Raw genomic sequence first — 21,964 nt, 5'->3', positions numbered from 1 at the left:
GGTGCACCTGGAAAAGATTTTCAGCCTCACTCTCTCCCTGTGGTCTCAGCTTTCCTGTTCTACTTACATGCTGAGTTAATTTGAGGAAAACAAAACTCCCAACAAGCAGGATATGTGTGGAATGGCACTGAGATCCAATTGCAACCCTCTCTAATCTTGCATCTATTGTCTAAACTTGGAGTGGGCATATTTTTACTCCAGAATAATGCTATATATAAAAACACGATAGACATTTGGTTGGTTGGTGGTCAGGTTGCCAGATAAAGAGAAGACATTCATTATGGTAAGATCCTTGTTTCCTTCCCCTTCTCTTCTGCATTGTATATTTTTTTCCCCACAAGCATTTTCCTTCCTTCCTCCCTCCCTCCCTCCCTCCCTCCCTCCCTCCCTCCCTCCCTCCCTTCCTTCCTTCCTTCCTTCTGCTATTAAATCATATAGGGGTACTTCAGACTACCTTCTTGACTTTTCAGCTTCCTGGCTGAGTTAGAAATCACCAGGACTTCAACTTACATAGGCAAGATTTTTACTTGGTTCCTTGCTGTGAAGTAAATTTCTCAGTTTTCACTGTAGTAGCCAAAGTATGTATAGGTACTGGGATGATACCCAGGTTTTGGGCATTGCTTTTGAGTTAAAGAGGGTAAAGAATTTGTTTCGTTAATATTAAATGCATTGCAATAATCCTAAATATGAGAACCGCTTTATTAATAGTGAGTGCATTGCAATCATTCTAAATATATTAGCTGTAATGTAAAGATAGTTCGAATCCAAGGCAAACCATTCAATATCACAGTAGTCCAAGTCTATGCCCCAACCACCAGTGCTGAAGAGGATGAAATTGACCAGTTCTACGAAGCCCTACAGCACCTTATAGAACTAACACCAAAAAACGATGTCCTTATCATCATGGGGGATTGGAATGCTAAAGTAGGAAGCCAAAAGATAACTGGAATAACAGGCAAGTTTGGCCTTGGAGTACAAAATGAAGCAGGGCACAGGCTGATAGAATTTTGTCAAGAGAATACGATGGTCATAGCAAACACTCTTTTCCAACAACCCAAGAGACAGCTTTACACATGGACATCACCAGACGGTCAACACAGAAATCAGATTGACTATATGCTCTGCAGCCAAAGATGGAGAAGCTCTATACAGTCAGTAAAAACAAGACCAGGAGCTGACTGTGGCTCAGACCATGAGCTTCTTGTTGCAAAGTTTAGGCTTAAATTAAAGAAAGTAGGGAAAAGCGCTAGGCCAGTCAGGTATGAATTAAATCATATCCCTGTTGAATATACAGTAGAGGTGACAAATAGATTTAAGGAATTAGATCTGATAGACAGAGTGCCTGAAGAACTATGGACAGAGGTTCGCAACATTGTACAAGAGGTAGCAACCAAAACCATCCCAAAGAAAAAGAAATGCAAGAAAGCAAAATGGCTGTCTGAGGAAGCTTTGCAAATAGCTGAGGAAAGGAGGGAAGCGAAAGGCAAGGGAGAAAAACATAGATATGCCCAATTGAATGCAGAATTCCAGAGAATAGCTAGAAGAGATAAGAATGCCTTCTTAAATGAACAGTGCAAAGAAATAGAAGAAAACAATAGAATAGGGAGGACCAGAGATCTTTTCAAGAAAATTGGAGAGATGAAGGGAACGTTTAATGCAAAAATGGGCATGATAAAGGACCAAAATGGCAGGGACCTAACAGAGGCAGAAGAGATTAAGAAGAGGTGGCAAAATTACACAGAAGAACTATACAAGAATGAGCTTAACGTCCCTGATAATCACAATGAGGTGGTCACTGACCTCGAGCCAGACATCGTAGAATGTGAAGTGAAGTGGGCCTTAGAAAAGCTGAGCAACAACAAAGCTAGTGGAGGTGACAGTATTCCAGCTGAGCTATTCAAAATCTTAAAAGACAGTGCAGTAAAAGTGCTACACTCAATTTGACAGCAAATTTGGAAAACTCAACAGTGGCCACAGGATTGGAAAAGATCAGTTTACATTCCAATTCCAAAGAAAGGCAGTGCCAAAGAATGTTCAAACTATCGCACCATTGCACTCATTTCTCATGCTAGTAAAGTCATGCTTAAAATCCTACAAGCTAGACTTCAGCAGTATGTGGATCGAGAACTACCAGAAGTACAGGCAGGATTTCGAAGAGGCAGAGGAACTAGAGATCAAATTGCCAACATACGCTGGATCATGGAGAAAGCTAGGGAGTTCCAGAAAAACATCTACTTCTGCTTCATTGACTATGCTAAAGCCTTTGATTGTGTGGATCATAACAAACTGTGGCAAGTTCTTAAAGAGATGGGAGTACCAGACCATCTTATTTGTCTCTTGAGAAACCTATATGCGGGTCAAGAAGCAACAGTGAGAACTGGACACGGAACCACTGATTGGTTCAAAATTGGGAAAGGAGTCCGGCAAGGCTGTATACTGTCGCCCTGCCTATTTAACTTATATGCAGAGCACATCATGAGAAAGGCAGGGCTAGATGAATCAAATGTTGGAATTAAGATTGCCGGAAGAAATATCAACAACCTAAGATACGCAGATGATACCACTCTAATGGCAGAAAGTGAAGAAGAACTAAAGAGCCTCTTGTTGTAGGTGAAGAAGGAGAGTGCAAAACTTGGGTTGAAACTTAACATTAAGAAAACCAAGATCATGGCATCTGGCCCTCTCAATTCCTGGCAAATAGATGGGGAAGAAATGGAAGTAGTGACAGATTTTATTTTCCTGGGCTCCAAGATCACTGCAGATGGGGACTGTAGCCAAGAAATTAAAAGACGCTTGCTCCTGGGGAGGAAAGCCATGGCAAATCTAGACAGCACACTAAAAAGCAGAGACATCACCCTGTCAACAAAAGTGCGTATAGTCAAGGCTATGGTCTTCCCAGTTGCAATGTATGGCAGTGAAAGTTGGACCATAAGAAAGGCTGAGCGCCAAAGAATTGAGGCCTTTGAACTATGGTGCTGGAGAAGACTCCTGCGAGTCCCTTGGACTGCAAGGCGATCAAACCGGTCAGTCCTAGAGGAGATCAATCCTGACTGCTCTTTAGAAGGCCAGATCCTGAAGCTAAAACTCAAATACTTTGGCCACCTAATGAGAAGGAAGGACTCACTGGAGAAGAGCCTAATGCTGGGAAAGATCGAGGGCAATAGAAGAAGGGGACGACAGAGAATGAGGTGGCTGGATGGAGTCACTGAAGAAGTAGGCGTGAGCTTAAATGGACTCCAGAAGATGGTAGAGGACAGGAAGGCCTGGAGGAATGTTGTCCATAGGGTCGCGATGGGTCAGACACGACTTCGCAGCTAACAACAACAACAAAAGATAGTATTTGGTAATGCTTATTTTAATTAAAATAAAAGTGCACACCTATCTCAGTGCAGGAACGTGCTTTTGAGTAGCATGCCACATTGGTAGGAACCAGACAAAGAGTGGGAGGGATGTGCTTCAGAGTTCCTTCCTGGTTGGTGTGGAGTGATATCTGTCATTCATACTTTGTATTTCCCACTGTTTGGTCCAATCATAGGCCTGACTGCTTGACTTCTGTCCAGAATTCAGATGGCTGTAATATAGTGCATTACAATATTAGTCTAATCTGCCTCTCAGTACCTGACTCTTTTGGTTAAAAGAAAATGGAAATGGAAAAAAGTAAACTTGAAAGAAGAATTTACAGAAGGTCATGAAGATTCCCCCCCCCAAAGATTGTGACAACTAGGATTAATAGTGCCCTACTGAAAACAACTCCAGATGGATCAGACTTATCATTGGCACAAAATCTGCAGTCTGTCACCTTTAATTGGTTGGGTATGGCCAAACTGGTTGCCTTGGGATGGCAAAAATGCAAGGCTAATCCAAGATAGTTTTCTGATTTGAGCTTGGAGAAACAAAGTCTCCCCAGCCTTACAGTTCCCCCCAAGTCGCCTAACCTCTGATGCAGAAAATCCCACAGACTTGTATGTGATAGTTAAAAATTTCATACTTAAAAGTAGTCTTCTTTTCATGATACAGAAATCTGTTGCCTTCCATTTTATTCTGCATAACAGAAGGTCTTCTCCTGCAACTACAGTTCCCAATTACAAACAATGTGTTAAAAAGCAGGTTCTTTGTTCTGATTAGCTACAAGCGAACATTATTTACTTGCACTTGATAACCACTGATTTGCTTCTGCATTTGGATGATAAAAATATGAACTTTCCAAGTCTGGGAGATTGGCATCAGCAGCTGCTTCTTATCACATCATCACAGATGTCAGATGGGTGGAAATCAAAAGAAACCAGATCTGTTAACTATTGGCATCAAGGCTGTACAATCCTGCTCCCTCTCGTGCTATCTTTGCTATTTAATAGATATTCTACCTTTCTCCCAACAAGCTCAAAAAAAGCATTCCTATGATAATGGTTAAAGAAACAAAGCAACTGGTAAGAGGTTTCCCAGGAAGTCTCTTGATGGTTTGAATCTGGAATTCTGCATTATTTGCCAGGCAGGGCAACCACTATACCTCACTAACCTATTGCTTTAAAATTAGAAATCTCCAAACTCTACATCTTATTATCTCCCTTCGTGAAGTATAGTATGAAATAATTTAGGGTCTCATACTTCATGAAATACTTCATGAAATGTTATAGGGTCTCCTGCCTGAGCAGGGGGTTGGACTAGAAGACCTCCAAGGTCCCTTCCTACTCAAATTCTGTTCTGTTCTGTTTTGTTATAGATTGTTTATCAAACATTTATTATATGCAAATAAGTTAATAAATACAACTTTGATTAATAGTCTATGAATAATAATAATCAATCTCTTGGATGATCCCCTCATCCCTGCTTTAAACATTCATATTATTGCTTATAAACTGGTATTGTTTTCTTAGATGTTTCCCATTTTAAATTAAATTGCCTTCTGAACCAGGGACATATATATACAGATAGTCCTCACTTAACAATTACTTGTTTAGTGACCATGTCACGTTATGATGGACTCCAAAAAAAAGGTACTCATGACATGGATTCAAAGTTGTGATGGCTGCTGGCACCCCACATCCCACATTCACATGTTTGCATTTTGGGTGCTTGGCAACCGGCTTGCATTTGGTGGCACAGTGGTTAGAATGCAGTATTGCAGGCTGACTCTGCCCACTGCCAGGAGCTCGACCCTGACTGGCTCAAGGTTGACTCAGCCTTCCATCCTTCCAAGGTCGGTAAAATGAGGACCCAGATTGTTGGGGGTGATATGCCGGCTGTGTAAACCACTCAGAGAGGGCTGTATAGCACTATGGAGCAGTATATAAGTCTAAGTGCTATTGTTATTGCTATTTACAGCCATTTGCAGCATCCTGCAGTCACATGACCATGATTTATACCTTTTTTTGCTGGAAACCAATGCTTACTTCTGGTTTTGGGCAAAAAACATCCTTTGTGGACAGTAGGTTCACTTAACGACTTTGGTGTTCACATAACAATAATTGTGTTTACTTAATGGTCACTGTGCCTGCTTAATGACTGCCACAAAATATTGTAAATTCAGGTTGGTCATGTGATGACCCATTTAATGACTGGCATGACTTATGACCATAATTCCAGGCTCTGTTACAAGCCTAGAGAGAATGCAGAGAACAGCAGAAAAGATGATTAGGGGACTGGAGGCTAAAACATATGAAGGACAGTTGCAGGAATTGGATATGTCTAGTTCAGGAGTGTCAAATTGCTGGCCTGTGGGCCACACAGGTTACGAGCAAACTGCGCCTATCCCATTGCCGGCAACATCATGTGACATTATGAGTTTGATATGCCTGGTGTAGTTTAATGAAGAGAAGGATGAGGGGAGATAAGATAGCAGTGTTCCAATATCTAGGGGTTTCCACAAAGAAGAAGGAGTCAAGCTATTCTCCAAAGCACCTGAAGGCAGGACAAGAAGCGATGGATGGATACTAATCAAGGAGAGAAGCAACCTAGAACTAAGGAGAAATTTCCTAACAGAACAATTAATCAGTGGAACAACCTGCCTCCAGAAGTTGTGAATGCTCCAACACTGGAAGTTTTTAAGAAGAGACTGGACAGCCATTTGTCTGAAATGGTATAGGGTTTCCTGTCTGAGCAGGGTGTTGGACTAGATGACCTCCAAGGTCACTTCCAACAACAACAACAATAACTTCTCCTCCTCCTCCTCCTCCTCCTCCTCCTCCTCCTCCTCCTCCTCCTCCTCCTCCTTCTTCTTCTTCTTCTTCTTCTTCTTCTTCTTCTTGGAGAGGACAAATAAAAGAATCAAAATGACAGATAAAAAAGAGGTGAGGCTTCAAATGCAGAGTTGAATTCCTATCTTGACTTCTTGACACCCTCCCCCCACCATATCCCCAGCTAATAGAAAAGCTGCATAGCAAAATTTTTTAGACTTTTCATTGGTTTAGTGAGTCTCACAACCTTCGCCTCCAAGTTGGTGGTATATAAATAACAATATGCTGGCTTCCATATGAGAAATGCTAGCTTGTACAGAAGAGCCTGTGCAGTAAAACTGGGTTTTGGCTGCATTTATGGCCTATTGGCCAAGCTCTGGGTCCTGTTTTCAGTGGAGAAGGTTGCATGTGGCCGAGATACACTTTCTCTATTCTACCTGAATGGATCAAAGCCACGATGGACAGCAAAGGTCCATATCTCGGAGCCAAACTGGTAAGGACTATACCAGGGGTAGGCAACCTTGGCTCTTTTATGACTTGTGGTCTTCCCTAGGAGTTGAAGTCCACGAGTCATAAAAGAGCCAAGGTTGCCTACCCCTGGACCATACCAAATGGATGATTATGTCTTGGAATGTCAGAGAAGTCAAATAATAGAATAACAGATTTGGAAGGGACCTTGGAGATCTTCTAGTCCAACCCTCCTGCTAAGGCAGGAAACCCTATACCATTTCGGACAAATGGTTGTCTCATCTTTTCTTAAAAACTTCCAGTGCTGGAGCACCCACCACCTCTGATGGCAAGTCAGTAATAAAGAAAATGAATTCATAAAAAAATGAAAGATAACGTGGAGAAGTATGGTGCATGAAGATGGTGATTGTGTTTCTTTTTCTTTTTAAAGAAAATCTTATGACTCTCATTCCTTTGCCTTATTTATCGCTCCATTCCTGTACTCTACAGAACATTCTAAAAAGAAATAACGATGTATGTAGTCAAGTATGCTTGGATTATGACTGCCTAGATTAATGATGATGAACATCATCTGAAATACCTCTGAGGAGCATTAGAGGGAATTTAAAATAGTGGAGGGGGGAGCAACCAGACCTAACCTCAAATAATGATAGCAATATCCTTAATGAAAGCAACTGAGATTGTCTACACATAAGAAACCATGCAATTATGCTAAATGAACTCTGCAGAATAGCTGTGCCCCACCCCTTACCTTTTTATGATGTCTTTAAAAATGTATTAAATTTATGGAGGTTCAATAACAATAACATCATAATGGTTTACTGGAGACAAAGCGCTACTGTCAGAAATAATACAGTCATAATTGGATGGTCACTCACAGAAAAGAGCATGGGAAAATCATTGCAGGCCACGTAGACACAGGTAGCCTTTGACTTGCAATCATTCATTTAGCAATTCAAAGTTACAATGGCACTGAAAATAGTGACTTATAACTGGTCTTTTCACTTAAGAGCCGTGGTGGCAGAGTGGTTAGAATGCAGTATTGCAGGCTAACTCTACCCACAGTCTGGAGTTTGATCCTGACAGGCTCGAGGTTGACTCAGCCTTCCATTCTTCCAAGGTCAGTAAAATGAGGACCCAGATTGTTGAGGGCAATATGCTGACATTATAAACCACTCAGTACTGTAAAGCACTATGAAGTGGTATATAAGTCTAAGTGCTATTGCTACGACTGTTGCAGCATCCCCATAGTTAGGTGATCAAAATTCAGGCTCTTGGCAAATTGCATGTATTTACAACAGTTGCAGCATCCCAGGGTCACACGATCACCATTTGGGATCTTCCCAGATGGCTTCTAACAAGCAAAGGTAATGGGGAAAACCCAATTTCTTAATAACCATGTGAATCTCTTAACAGCTGCAGTGATTTGCTTAAAATTGTGGCAAAAAAGTTATAAAATTGGGCATGGATCACTTAACCTCTATGCTTAGCAATGGAAGTTCTGGTCCCAATTGTGGTTGTAGGTTGAGGACTACCTATATTGGTATATCAGCCTGAATGGTACAATACAGACCTAGTCTGTACCAAGAATATCTTCCTTTTCTTCTGGAAAAGTTCTGAAAAAAACTAGGATGTATACGTGTGCTTCTTCTTTTTCAATCTTAGAATGAATTAAGTGTTCTGTAATGGAATTTGAGCATTCCCACCCAATACAGCGATTGCTTTTTGGATCATACTCATTTAAAACTCTTTTCACTTTCATGCCAGGTCAAATATTAGCTGAATATGGAGCTAAAGTCAACAGTAAGATGTTAAGATGTCATCTCAAGATGTCATGAGATGTCAAACACTCTGAGAAACACAGTACAGTGGTACCTTGGTACTCAGGGTTAATTGGTTCCAGGAGGCACAATGAGTACTAAAAATGATGAGTACCAAATATACTCAAAGAAAAACAAAGTTGCCTTCTGAAAAAGCACCTTTGGAACAACCATGACCTGGATGACTGAGAATCTCCATAGATGATGAGTACCAAACAAATTTTTCTTATAAGGAATAATGTAGTGAGTCACACGACAGCCAACACCAACAAGTTCTAGCTTGTGCATTGAGTACAAAACCAACCATGAGTAGTGGGACCAAACTTTCACCTCCAAATATGTTGAGTACCAAATTTGATGAGTTTCAAAGCAGTTGAGTACCAACCTACCATTGTATTACCCATATTATGCATGCCAGGTTCCTAACACCACCTTCTAGAGTAGAGGGGTATCAAACTGTTGTCCCCACAAACAAAAGTCGCAGCATGGCACAGCAAATTTATGAAGGAAAGTTCATTTACTACTGGCTACTAAATGTGTAACTTAATGGACTCACTATGTCTTGAGTATTTTAAGTAGTTTTTATATTTGCCTTTATAACTGTCTTCTGGACAGCACATACTGAGGGATCCAGTAGGGCCTACCTTATGGATCCTTGCTTCTATTTTCTGAGAGGCTCTACAGAAACAAATGTTCATTCTAGTGAACAGTTCCCTGCTTTCCAGCAAAACTGAGGGATTTTTTTTCTTTCAGACATCCAAATTCCCCCACCTCACCCCAGTGCTCTGATGCCTGAAAAAATGCTGTAGAAATCCCAAAGCAAAACCTTTTTCCAGTCTTGAACACCCATCCGTCACTCCAGAGGAATCTGTTGTGACATCATAAACTGAGACACTCGGGTTAGATTTATCATCTAATTATAGCAGAACTGGAAAAAAAGAACTTTTTTTTTCAAAAAAAAAAAAAGATCATAGGTATGGAATGCTGTCCATAAAAGGAAGGCATCAAACCAGGGCAGCATTATGGATTAAAAAGGAATCCTGTGGGAGGGAAACTCCTAGGTACATTAATGGCATTTTTCTAAGGCACACAGAGAGAGCCTGCAAGCCACCAGTTGCCTCCCAGAAATCTTGAATCTGGAGCAGCTGAGAATTGTAGTTTTCACAAGCCCCTGGAGAGCCACAAATGGAAAAGGAATGCTTTTCAGTTCAGATTTCAAAATAAAATGGCAAAATGCTGTCTTTAGGGGGGAAATATTGCAGCAGAGAAAGAGGTCCACTGGATCAAATTCTAGACGTTACTCTAGTCCGGTGTTTCTCATTCTTAGCAACTTTTAAGATGTGTGGACTTCAACTCCCAGAATTCCTCAGCTTAGCTTCCACAGCCAGGTCTGGTTGAGGAATTCTGGGAGTCAAAGTCCACACATCGTAAAGTTGCTAAGGATGAGAAACATTGCTCTAGTGTCTAGTCCATCTTCTTCCCTGCTGTTGTACTTCAGAAGTGCTGAGTATCATTTCCTCGAAGCCCCACAGAAAGATGTTCTAGTTAACATTTTGCTGCTTGCAGTGGCCAGCGAGATGCCTTCAAGAAACCGATCACCAGAACAAGATGGCAAGCAACTCAGCTCTACTGTTTATTCTTCAGAAATTACAGTTCAGAGATAATTTAAGGTTTCTCTTGATGCAACCTAAAACTGCATTTGCCTTTTTTGCAGTTGTATCACACTACTGGTTTGCATTTGGTTTGCAATCAACTATGATCAGAATAGAGCAGAGCAGAGCAGAGCAGAACAGAAGAGAACAGAATACTTTATTGGCCAAGTGTAATTGGACATACAAGGAATTTGACTCCGGTGCATAAGCTCTCAGTGTCCATATTTTTTTCACAAATACTATGAATTAAGTATCACTCATCCTATAACATGCACACTTAACCTTTGTTCCTTAAGAGGTCTGTGTTAAGTAATCATTCTTCAAGTTTCAGCCCATTTCTCTAACTTTTTAATATTGTTTCACATTTTATTTCTGCCTGCTACAGCAGGGGTCCCCAATCCCTGGTCCGTGGACCGGCACTGGTCCGTGGCATGCCAGAAACAGGGCTGTGCTAACAAGCAAAACCCCACCTGCAGAATGCAGGCAGCACATGAAACCACACCCCCTCTGTTCCACGGAAAAACCTCTTTCCAAGGAACCAGTCCCTGGTGCCCAAAAGATTGGGAGCCGCAGTTCTACAGCATTGGCTATCCCATTTAATTTTGTGCCATCTGCGAGAGACAATGAGCATTTTATAATCTCTATGTTATTAATAAAAATATTGAAGATTAGAGAACCCAGACCTGATCCTTATGTCACCCCTCTAAATACCTTTTTCCAGTTTGATGAGGATTCATTGATTTTTAACAATTAACAACTTGTGTATGATTTTAAACTTGCTATGATTTTGCAAGTACTATGTATTTACATAGAACAAGTTTGGTGTAGTGGTTAAGGCACTGGGGCTAGAGATGTTCTAGTTCTGCCTTAGGCACAAAGCCAGCTGGGTGAACTTGGGTCACTCAATCCCTCTTAGCTCTAGGAATCACTTCTGAAAAACCTTACCAAGAAAACTGAAGGGACGAGTCCAGGCAGTCACTGGGAGTCAACAGTGGCTTTAAGGCATCAAAAAAAAAAGTACCGCAGCTACATAATTGTCATGCCATCTAGTCCATATTTAACTAGTATATTGATTAGAGTATCATGAAGGGCTTTTTTTAATCAAATGCACTGCTAAAATCAAGTTTTATTATGCTTACCATGTTTCCATAATCTGTATAGAACTTATCAGTTCCATAAATGAGAAAAAGTTAATCAGGCAAAATATGGTCTTGATTAATACATCCTAGTAATTACTGCACTATTTTCAAGAAGCTTATAGATCATGAAATTTCACTAATTGGCTTCCAAGTTCTAGGGCAAAACTGAAAACAATCATGGAAACCTTGCAGATCTCAAATTCAATCCATGGCATTGTCAGGTAGGACTGGAAAAATTCTGCCCTGAAAGCTCGCAAAGCTACGGGTGATACTGACTCAGTGTGAAAGAGCTCTAACCCATATCCCTCTTCACTATATTCTTTCATAATCCCCATCATTGGAATTGGTTTTGGTAAACGGGCCTCTTCTTGTTGCATCATCAGTGATACCTACATGATAAATCTTGGCAAAGGTCCGAATGGGGGTCCAGAGCAGTGACATCCACATAGGGGTGGGGGTAGTTATGTCAAATGAGTCAGTCTGGCAAAAGCATGCCATCATGACATAAGAAACCTTTGTGCCTGCCTCATGAATAATAATAATAATAATAATAATAATAATAATAATAATAATAATAATAATAATAATAATAATAATAATAAGAAGAAGAAGAAGAAGAAGAAGAAGAAGAAGAAGAAGAAGAAGAAGAAGAAGAAGAAGAAAGTTGGAAGGGACCTTGGAGGTCATCTAGTCTAACCCCCTGCTCAGGCAGGAAACCCTATACCATTTCAGGCAAATGGCTGTCCAGTCTCCTCTTAAAAACTTCACAGGCTTAAAAATTAAAAATTTAACAGGCTTGTGGTCCACCAGTGCAAATAAGAGGTTCTCTGCTTCGAAGGACTAGTCCCTTCTAAGCATTCACACAACTGGACTCTTATAACTGAGAGTCCGCCTATACTGTGTCTTGGTGTCCAGTGACAAAAAGAAATCCTCCTGGACTAGCGTGTGGGTCCAGCACATTTACTTTTGACCTTTTTTTCTTCTGTACTTGTTCTCACCCAATTTAGGAACTTGATGGCAAGAAGCATCTTTTCTCCCAAAGGAACAAAGAATTTCAGAGAAATTCTTATGGGTGACAGATGATATTCTTGTATTTAGTTCTGAGCACCTCCAATAACATTATGGGAATGTTCAACAACCTACAGCCTCTCTCACTTCCCATGTTTTCATTACAGGTAGTCCTCAACTTACAGCAGCTTATTTAGTGACCATTTGAGGTTACTTATGACCATTTTTTCACACTTACAACCATTGCAACATCCCCATGGTCACACAATCAAATTCAGATGCTTGGCAGCTGGTTCATATTGATGACGACTGCTGTGTCCAAGGTCACGTGATCACCTTTTGTGATCTTCTGATAAGCAAAATCAATGGGAGGCCAGATTCACTTAACAACCGTGTTACTAACTTAACACCTGCAGTGATTCACTTAACACCTGTGGCAAGAAAGGTTGTAAAATGGGGCAAAATTCACTTAATAAATGTTTCACTTAGCAATGGAAATTTTGAGCTCGGTTGTGGTCAATTCCCCTGCAAAACACATGGCAAGACAACTCCTTCAGTGAGCTATTCCATCAGTAGTATTTTGCCTTTGAGAAGTTGTTGGAGAATTCCTTCTTTTCCAAAGTAATTGACAGAAAGTAATTCTAACTTGGTGGAGAATTCTGAAATGCTATTTTTGCTTCTCTGTATAACTTTAGAAGGGACGCAACATTTTTTCACTGGCTGAAAAATACATACTGGAGCTTAATTAAAATATTTACCGTATTTTCCGGCGTATAAGACGACTTTTTAACCCATGAAAATCTTCTCAAAAGTTGGGGGTCGTCTTATACGCCGGGTCGTCTTATACGCCGGAAAATACTATTCACCTCTCTGATCTTTTCTGTTGGACGGCGGGATCGCTGGGTGAATGGAGGTAGGCGATGGCGACCCGTGGTTAAGCGGCCAGCAGCGAACGGGTGATGGAGCGCAAACTCTCGTCAGATCATGGGGTGGCTGCTGCAGTCGCCGCCATTGCTCTTTGTAGGACTGGTCATGCTGGCGTTTCCAATGCTGGCTGTCAGGTCCCCGACGAGAGGAGGGACAGGTGGTCCCCAGAGGCGTGCCGCTGAACAGTAGGAAGGGAGCACCTTTGCTCCCGCCGAGGCACCGCCTGACCGCGCCAACCAGAAGAATCGCTTGCCCGGTCATGGAGTGCAGAACTGAGAGCAGCAGTGCACCAAGCGAGAGAGCTCAGAGGAAAGAAGGCGAGGCGCCCATTTGGCGGGGAAGGAGCAAAGCTCGGCAAATCACAGAGCAGGCGGAGCAGGGAAACGTTACAGGGAAAAGGGGGCGGGGTTTAAAAGGCGAGGCGGGCAGGACGTGGAGACGTTCTGTTAGAAGTAATGAAGGAGCCTCCGGGCGCTTTCTGGATTGGATTGTGCGAACTGAGGGTGCCGCTACAGTCCTCGTGTTTCCCAGGGTTGCCTGTCGTGCCAGAGGTACTCCCTGTAGCCCCAGATTCTTTAGCTCCCCACTTTCCTTAATTCGGGCGAATTTTGTGCTCCATGGAGAAACATTAATACGCAAATGCCGTTTGTTTAACCATGCAAAACTCGGGGGAAACCTTGGTATTTGGGAACGGAAAGGCTTAAGCCTTTTCATTTCTGTTTTATGCACGGGCTGGGAGGGTCATGAAGTTTACCTCTTTTATTTTAGCAACATCGTGGCACTTATAAAAAAAGGGTACTAATGCTAAACGAGTTGTTAATATGCAGATTGTGTGCCAGGAAGTGAAATATTGAGTTATTAGCCCAAACCCTATAATTTAACATGAAAAGTAGGGGGTCGTCTTATACGCCGGGTCGTCTTATACGCCGGAAAATACGGTAAAAAATATCAAAAGTGAGCTGAAGGCTAATGGATGATATCTGAATTAATACTCATCATATAAAGGAAAGTCTTGTCTTTTAATGATGTTTTTTAAAAACAATTGTCAGCCTCATTTAGAATCAACTTTTCATTGTGAGAGATGAAATGAAATCTTCCTTTTCTCCGAAATGGAATTAAGGATCTTTATTTTATTTTATTTTTGCATAACAAAAACAGAGTGTAATTTTAAAAAAAAGACATACATCAGAGGAGAAAAAAATGAATCAGAAAAAAGAGAATGTAGAAATGTTCAAATGTATATTTGTAAAAACATACAAGATCTTGAGAAATACATTTTAATCATCCATATTCAATGTTTCTGTCCAAAATTACATTTAAATCAAAATAATATATTATGAAAATATTTTTAATATGGCCAAAATTTATCCTTAGATGGTAGGGTTTCCAAAAACACTGGCTGGTTTCAATTTTTAATTCAAAGAACTTTCCACACTTCTAAAGGCCAAAGTATAGTAAAATATGTATTTTATTTTTCCAGTGTTATGTAATAAAAAATCTGGCAGCTAATAACAGGAACTGAATTGATTTCTTATGTTGCATCAATTTATATGCATTAAAGATAGAAGACAGTAAACCAACAACCTCAATTCATTATGAAAGATTAATTTTTTTCCGTTTCTTCAGAAACTTCAAACTGACAGGCTGAGAATTGATGCATGCTAGTAAGTGTTTTTTTTAAAGAATTGCACCAACATAGTTTAGAAATATAGTATAGTATAAATCAGTGCTTTTTTTGTAAAAGAAAAAGGTGCCAGAACTCACACATGTCATACAACCTGCCTTGCCTACCCTACAAGGTTCTATCGAAAAAAGCATTCTGAGCATTCTATGACAAAAAAAGCCCTGGTATAAATACTATATTTATATATAGTATTATTTAGTTCTGTCTAATGTCACCCATGGACATCTTTATGACTTGTTGAATTACATTTAAAAAGATTTCTATGCTAAGAAGAGTTCTTGCGAGATCTCAGATCTCCTTCAAAGTTCTAGAGACAGAATCTGTCACGCCTTGTGTAAGAAATCTTTCTGATACACCGAATCCCTTGCTATTCATTGAAGAAGACAATGTACCATTGTAGCATAAATCAAAACATTTTCTAAAATAATTTCTACTGCAAATATGTTCAGTCATATACATTTGTAATTCTGCCTTTCCTTTCCTTGTAGTGAACAAATTCACTGTGTGTTTATAAAGATAATGATGATGATGATGATGATGATGATGATAATAATAATAATAATAATAATAATAATAATAATAATAATAATAATAATAATCAGCATCAGCATCAGCATCAGCATCAGCATCATTGAATGAAATTAGCCCTGGGGATCTGAATGGATCTCTAGCATGTGATTTAACTGAGCCGCAAAGAGAGGCAAGCGGGCACATCTCTTCACCACGCTTCACATTCTAAGTACAGGTGGGCCTCGACATACCGTAATCGAGCCCAACATTTCTGTTGCTAAGCCAAACATTTATTAAGTGAATTTGCCCCATTTTGTGACCTTTCTTCCCACAGTTGTTAAGTGAACCACTGCAGTTGTTAAGTTAATAACACAGTTGTTAAATGAATATGGTTTCCCCATTGGCTTTGCTTATAAGAAAGTCGCAAAAGGTGATCACATGACCCCAGGGACACTGCGACCGTCGTATATATGAATCAGTTACCAAGCGTCTGAATTTTGATCACATGACCCTGGGGATGCTGCAACGGTCGTAAGTGTGAAAAACAGTCATCAGTCACTTTCTTCTGTGTTGTAACTTTGAATGGTTACTAAATGAACTGTTGTAAGTTAAGGACTACCTGCAGTGTATTTGTGTGTGTGTGTGTTTCTCTATTTGGCATCTTAGTTCTGAACTAATTCTGACTTTCCATGGCTCTGAATGGTAGCCCTGATTTACATTTAGTGCTTGTAGGTGTTCCTCTTTTTTCCTTGACTCCCTGACCTGGGAAAAATGTAAAGAATTCTTCCAAGGAAAACCTAGCCTAAACTTTGAAAGAAAACAAAACAAAACCTTTGGCTAAGATAGTACAGCTTGGCTCAGCCTGCTTTTATCTTTGCAGGTTGATTTATTATTTTGGTGAGTGGAAATTAAAAATACTCTTAGAGACTCCTCTAATTTCGATAAGGAGGAAAGAATTCTCGGGCTGATACCACCCCACAAGAGTGGGAAATTTCTGCCTCATCCATTCTGACCACGATGACGATGATGATCAATTTGCATTTCACAAATATACAACCCAGGTTAACTTGGCAGTTATGCTTCTATATTTGTCTCTAAGATTGGTGAGGCAGTTCTGAGATCAAATTGACTAGAGAATATTTGCTCCCCAAAACTGACATAGTGCATATATTAATAAAATAATATTTAAAATGTATTCAAGTAGAGAAAATTACTTGTTAACCTTCATGCAGATCAAATGGCATAGAAAATCATGCGCACTGGAGAATATGCAGATTAACTTCCATGCACCCTTCAAAAGATTATCTTGTTATGTTACGTTGTTATTCGTAAACAACCAAGAGCCACTTAGGTGGGATAGGCAATGTAGACAATTGTTAAGTAAATAAATAAATAAAACAAGCTGCTAAAAACAAATTCAAATGGAAAATGAGAAACTGAAAAGACATTAATCATCATTCCTAGTCTACTGCCATCTAATGACTCTACTATGTAACTACAGTAGTGGCCAAAATTGTGTAAACCTTTTGGGTACAGTAGAAATGCCACCTTTGGTTAAGTTTCCACCAATTTTTCTTCTAATTTCTTTATAGCTGTAGCCTTGTTCATTTAATAATACTATTTTACATCGCTTCCTGGGTGACCAGTCAACTCTTTGCACTATTGTTGTTAGTTGCGAAGTCGTGTCCGACCCATCGTGACCCCATGGACAACGTTCTTCCAGGCCTTCCTGTCCTCTACCATCTTCTGGAGTCCATTTAAGCTCACGCCTACTGCTTCAGTGACTCCATCCAGCCACCTCATTCTCTGTCTGCTTCCTTTTTCTGGTTATTTGGCTATAACCTTTCATAGAGTACAGTACAGATAATTGAACAAACTTTGTTGCATTGCATTCTTGATTAAATTATCTTTCCATTGATATATAATTTTATGGTACTACTCCAAAAACAAAATGCTGTTATTAGCCATCAAACCTCAAAAATACACTTTTCCCAAAAGGTTCCCACAATTTTGGCCACTACTGTATGTTATCTGCATTAAGGAGTTTCTGAAATCACTACTAGTAGCAGTGGAACAGTGTAGCAACAACAGTAATACTTTAATTATGTTGCACTTAGAAACTAATTGTGCAAACAGAAATAGATATCTATACAACACACAAAAATGCAAAATAGACATTAAAAAGCTAGATTTCTCTAACTCTAATGGCAAAATGGAATATCAAATAGGTAACCACTTTATACTAAAAGAAACTAGAACTTACAAAATCTACTAACAATAGATTAACTGTTAGTAATGGTGCTAATTAAATCAAATTATTAAGTAATATGTTTTACCACCAATAATAACTACTATGAGGTTTGGATTTGTGGAAAGTGCTTTTGAACTGCATTATATTTGATCATAGTTCTGGTTACTGTTAATTTTCTATTTTCTTATTTCTATATGGCACATCAGAGGGTTGAGATGTGATTGCATGACTGTGGCCACCATCTTAACTGTTTTGATCCCCCTGCCCCCACCCCCAACAGAGACCTGGTTGAAACAATATCATACCAGTGTATCAGGGACCTGTTAGTCCTTCAAGATAGACCAAACTAGGAAACCAAAGTCATGAATGCTAATACTTTTATTATAGGGTTACAATAACAGAATCTTGTAAGTCTGAATATGCCTCCCTCCCTTATCTTTTTGAGGGGTCTGGTCTGAGATGCTTTCTTAGGTTACTGTTCTGTTCCAATTCAGATCCCTTTTATCTGACCAAAGTCTTGGTAGTGGCTCTTTTTCCTGTTCCTCAAGGTGATTCCTTCTACAGGACCTTAGCAGGTATTAAGAGCTCTTCAGGAACTTCAAGGTGGTTTACAAATGACTCCTTTAATATGATTCTTCTTGTTTTTAATTTATAGGCTCCCAAAATGGCAAAGCAGAGGAAAGAAGAGGGCAGTGCCAATGTTTTGTCCATGTTTGAACAAAGCCAGATTCAGGAATTTAAGGAGGTACATTCCATTCATTGCTTCATGATTTTAAATTAATGATTAGCAGTTCGAAAGCACATAAAAATGCAAGTAGAAAAATAGGGACCACTACGGTGGGAAGGTAACAGCGTTCCGTGCGCCTTTGGCGTCTAGTCATGCCGGCCACATGACCACGGAGACGTCCTCGGGCAAGCGCTGGCTCTTCGGCTTTGAAACGGAGATGAGCACCGGCCCCTAGAGTCGGAAACGACTAGCACGCATGTGCGGGGGAACCTTTACCTTTTTAAGATAAATTAATATGGAGTCTTTCTTTCTTAAATGGTCCTGTGAGGTGAAAATTTTATTATGAAGGACAAAAGAGTTTGGAGGCAGAGCTGGCATCTAATGTGGGTCATTTCCATTTCTGAGTTGTGAATGGTGGAGAGAAGGGCTTACAAGTAGTCCTCACTTAATGTTTATTTGTTCAGTAGTTCAAAGTTACGATAGCGCTGGACAAGTGGTACTTACGACAGGTTCTTGCAGTTCCAACCATTGCAACATCCCCATAGTCACACAATCGTGAATTGTGACATTCCCTGCCAACTTCACACACACAAGGTCAGTGCCCTCAGGAAGTCAGAAGCTGTGATCACATGACATCCTTACTTAATATGTGTGGTCTTCACTTAATGATGGCAATTAAGTCTGCCAGAGCTGCAGCTGCTAAGTAACACAATCATGGGACATTGTGTCCCAATTTCCATTGTAACCCTACCTGTAATGTCATTTGTCCTGGGAAGCAGGATGTCTGGGGATGGCAGCGGCATCCTGTAAGGAGGGCAGAACACAAAGAAGTCAAGGCTGTGTCCACAACCACACAGTGGAAGCCTTGTCCTATATACTGGTGACATTTTTGCTTGTACAAAAAAGACAAAACTTGGATCACACGGTTGCTAACAAGGGCTCTTGGAAACCAACCTAGCTCTGGAATAATAAACTTAACATCCAGTAGACTGGAAAAGAGACAGTTTGATGCTGCAAGTACATCTTATTTATGAAGCAGAGCAGATGGTTTACAGATAACTTGCCATTTCAAAAGAGCAGCAGTTAAAGCTTTATTTGCTAAATCAAAGGGGTTTGATTGAAATTTGAAATCTGCCATTCACATGTGATGGACTGTAATTCCCAACATATCCAGCCAACATGGATAATGGCCCTGCTAGCTGGGGATAATATGAACTGCAGTTCCAACACACCTGGGGAGCATCGTGGGATTGGTTAAGATTGTGCTGAGATAATTGAAAAGGATTAAAAATCATTCCTGTTTGTGACTGTGGGAATTCTTAATATCATCAATCGTCATCCACCACCATCATCATCCTATTTAACCTGGCTAGACAATTTAATAGTCATTTAACTGCTCAGGATATTTATTTAAAAAAACAAAAATTAAGCAAGGGAGTCTTTATTTATCATACACTCTAGAACAGGGGTGTCAAACTGGCAACCCCAGTTGCATCATACAGAGGCCGCACCCACCCCAGCTTCGGCAATGCAAAAAAAGTCATGCCACGTCACGAACTTAACACCCGTGCTCTAGAAGGAGGATTATAAACAGAAGGCCAAGTTGCAAGAAATTAAACTATTCTGCAGGAATCTTTCTGTAAAATATTTGAAGGCCCTGTGGCAAGTATTGTCACAGTTTCTACACCTGACCTCAAGTAAGTTTTGAGAGCCATTCTAGACAGGTTATCTCAGTCTGGGGTCCTATCAGATTGCCTATACTTGCAAGGCTACATAGAAAAGGTGGAGTAGCAACTATCAGAGTAAGGACTGGGATGCTTTACAGGTAGTTCTCGAATTATGACCACAACGCAGCCTGGGATTCTGGTCATGTCATTGCAGTCATAATTCAAGATACCACATGATCGAACTCAATTTTACAACTGTGGTCATAAAGCAAGTCACTGCAGTTGTTAAGTGAATCTCATGGTCATTAAGTGAATCCAGCATATCCAATGGGTGTTTTTTAGCCATAATATATAAATTGTTGTAAATCACAGTCACATGACTAGACACCACTGTAACCAGTTGTAAATGCGAGTCAGTTGCCAAGTGTCTGAAATGTCTTCACATGACTGTGGGCTTAGGTTGGCAGCTGTAACTTGGAGGACAAGTCATAAGTAGCTTTTTAAAAGTCTGTTATACCATTGAATGGTCATTAAAGTACAGAGGCTCCTGTCTTCTGATCCAAAGAGTTGAAGAGCATTCTGGATCTGCTTGTTCTTTGCAAGATTCCAAATGTTGATTCACATTTTGCTCTTCAACAGGCATTCACTATCATGGATCAGAACCGAGATGGCTTCATTGACAAGGCTGACCTGAGAGACACTTTTGCCGCACTGGGTAAAGACAAAGAATCACAGAAAAATGTGTCATTTGCTGATAGCCTTTTATTTTTAAAAGACGTTTCTTCGGAGGAGGGGTTATACTGAGTGTGTAGCAGCACACTGCAAGTACTTCTTAGTTGGTATATGGGCAGCAGTATGTTGGCCAGTGAAGACAGCCTGTAAGTTAGAGATCCTGAATTGCCTGGAACAGCATATACATGGATGGGGGAAACTGGAGTTTAACTGAGCTTGTGCAATACTGGCCAATCATGCTAAAATTGATTGACACTGTCCTTATCATTAGCAGGGGATCTTGCATGTAGCACAGGGCGGCTACAGCTGATAGCCAAGAGTTGCCAGCTTATTCACCAAGAAGAATTAGTTTATGTAGTTAGTCTAATAACTTCAGTGAAATTAGATAGTCAAATTGAAATATCAAAATATAGAACACATATAGAAGCAATAGAGGAGAATATTTGTAACTCAGAGTTGGAATGAGGGCCCTTGGTGCTCTATGACCTTGGTTGTTTTCTTGCTGACATTTCATTACCAAACTAGGTAACATCATCAGTGTACTGATGATTTTACCTAGTTTGGTAATCGAACATCTGCAAGAAAACAAGCAAGTTCAGAGAGCACCAACGGCCTCTCATATATAGAAGCTTTATTTGGCCTGGTAACATTACTAACATTTGAACAATTACCGGTATCTTCTGTTCTCCTAGGCAATAGTGACTTTATTCATTACTGCATTTGATATTTCCTTGGCTTTTATAGTACATAATCAGAATATTACATCACAGGGCGTATGAATGTTAAAATGGAAGAGTTGGAAGCAATGATCAAGGAAGCTCCAGGTGCCATCAACTTTACTGTCTTCCTTACTATGTTTGGTGAGAAACTGAAAGGTAAGGAGTAATCAGATGAGAATGGCATATGTGGAATATGGGTCTATTCTCTCCACCCACAATAGCTGTCTTTTTGTCTACATGTTCATTTGTCCTAGAGTATAGTATCTTTCCCACAGCAAAATCATGGGCTAACTTAAGCTTTAGCCAAACTTTGAGTGAGTCCACTTTTAAAATGAAAAATACATCTAAAAGAGTATATTCATCAAATCTTGCAGGGACACCGTATTAATGAAAGTTTCCCTTGGTCATTGTCAACTTCCCTAAACTACCTGAATTTCCTTTTTTTAGATTATTTTAATAAAGAAAAGCATAGTTAAGTGGGAGGTTG

At 40.1% G+C, this 21,964-nt stretch overlaps 1 protein-coding gene across 1 annotated transcript in view; it reads left to right on the top strand.

Moving 5' to 3' along the window:
• The first annotated feature begins 261 nt into the window (after nt 1-261).
• MYL10 (myosin light chain 10) overlaps nt 262-21,964 on the top strand; it is a 50,300-nt gene continuing 28,597 nt past the window's right edge. The window contains exons 1-4 of the mRNA XM_083365414.1: nt 262-283; nt 18,288-18,377; nt 20,666-20,741; nt 21,529-21,633. Of these exons, the coding sequence (XP_083221540.1) occupies nt 281-283; nt 18,288-18,377; nt 20,666-20,741; nt 21,529-21,633 (274 nt within the window). The 5' untranslated portion in view covers nt 262-280. The remainder of the gene's footprint in view (nt 284-18,287; nt 18,378-20,665; nt 20,742-21,528; nt 21,634-21,964) is intronic.

The sequence above is a fragment of the Vipera ursinii genome (genome assembly GCF_947247035.1).
Source record: "Vipera ursinii genome assembly, chromosome: 1".
In the NCBI taxonomy this organism is placed as follows: Eukaryota; Metazoa; Chordata; class Lepidosauria; order Squamata; family Viperidae; genus Vipera; species Vipera ursinii.
The sequence above is the reverse complement of the archived record's forward strand: the minus strand, read 5'-3'. Positions and strand labels throughout refer to the sequence as shown.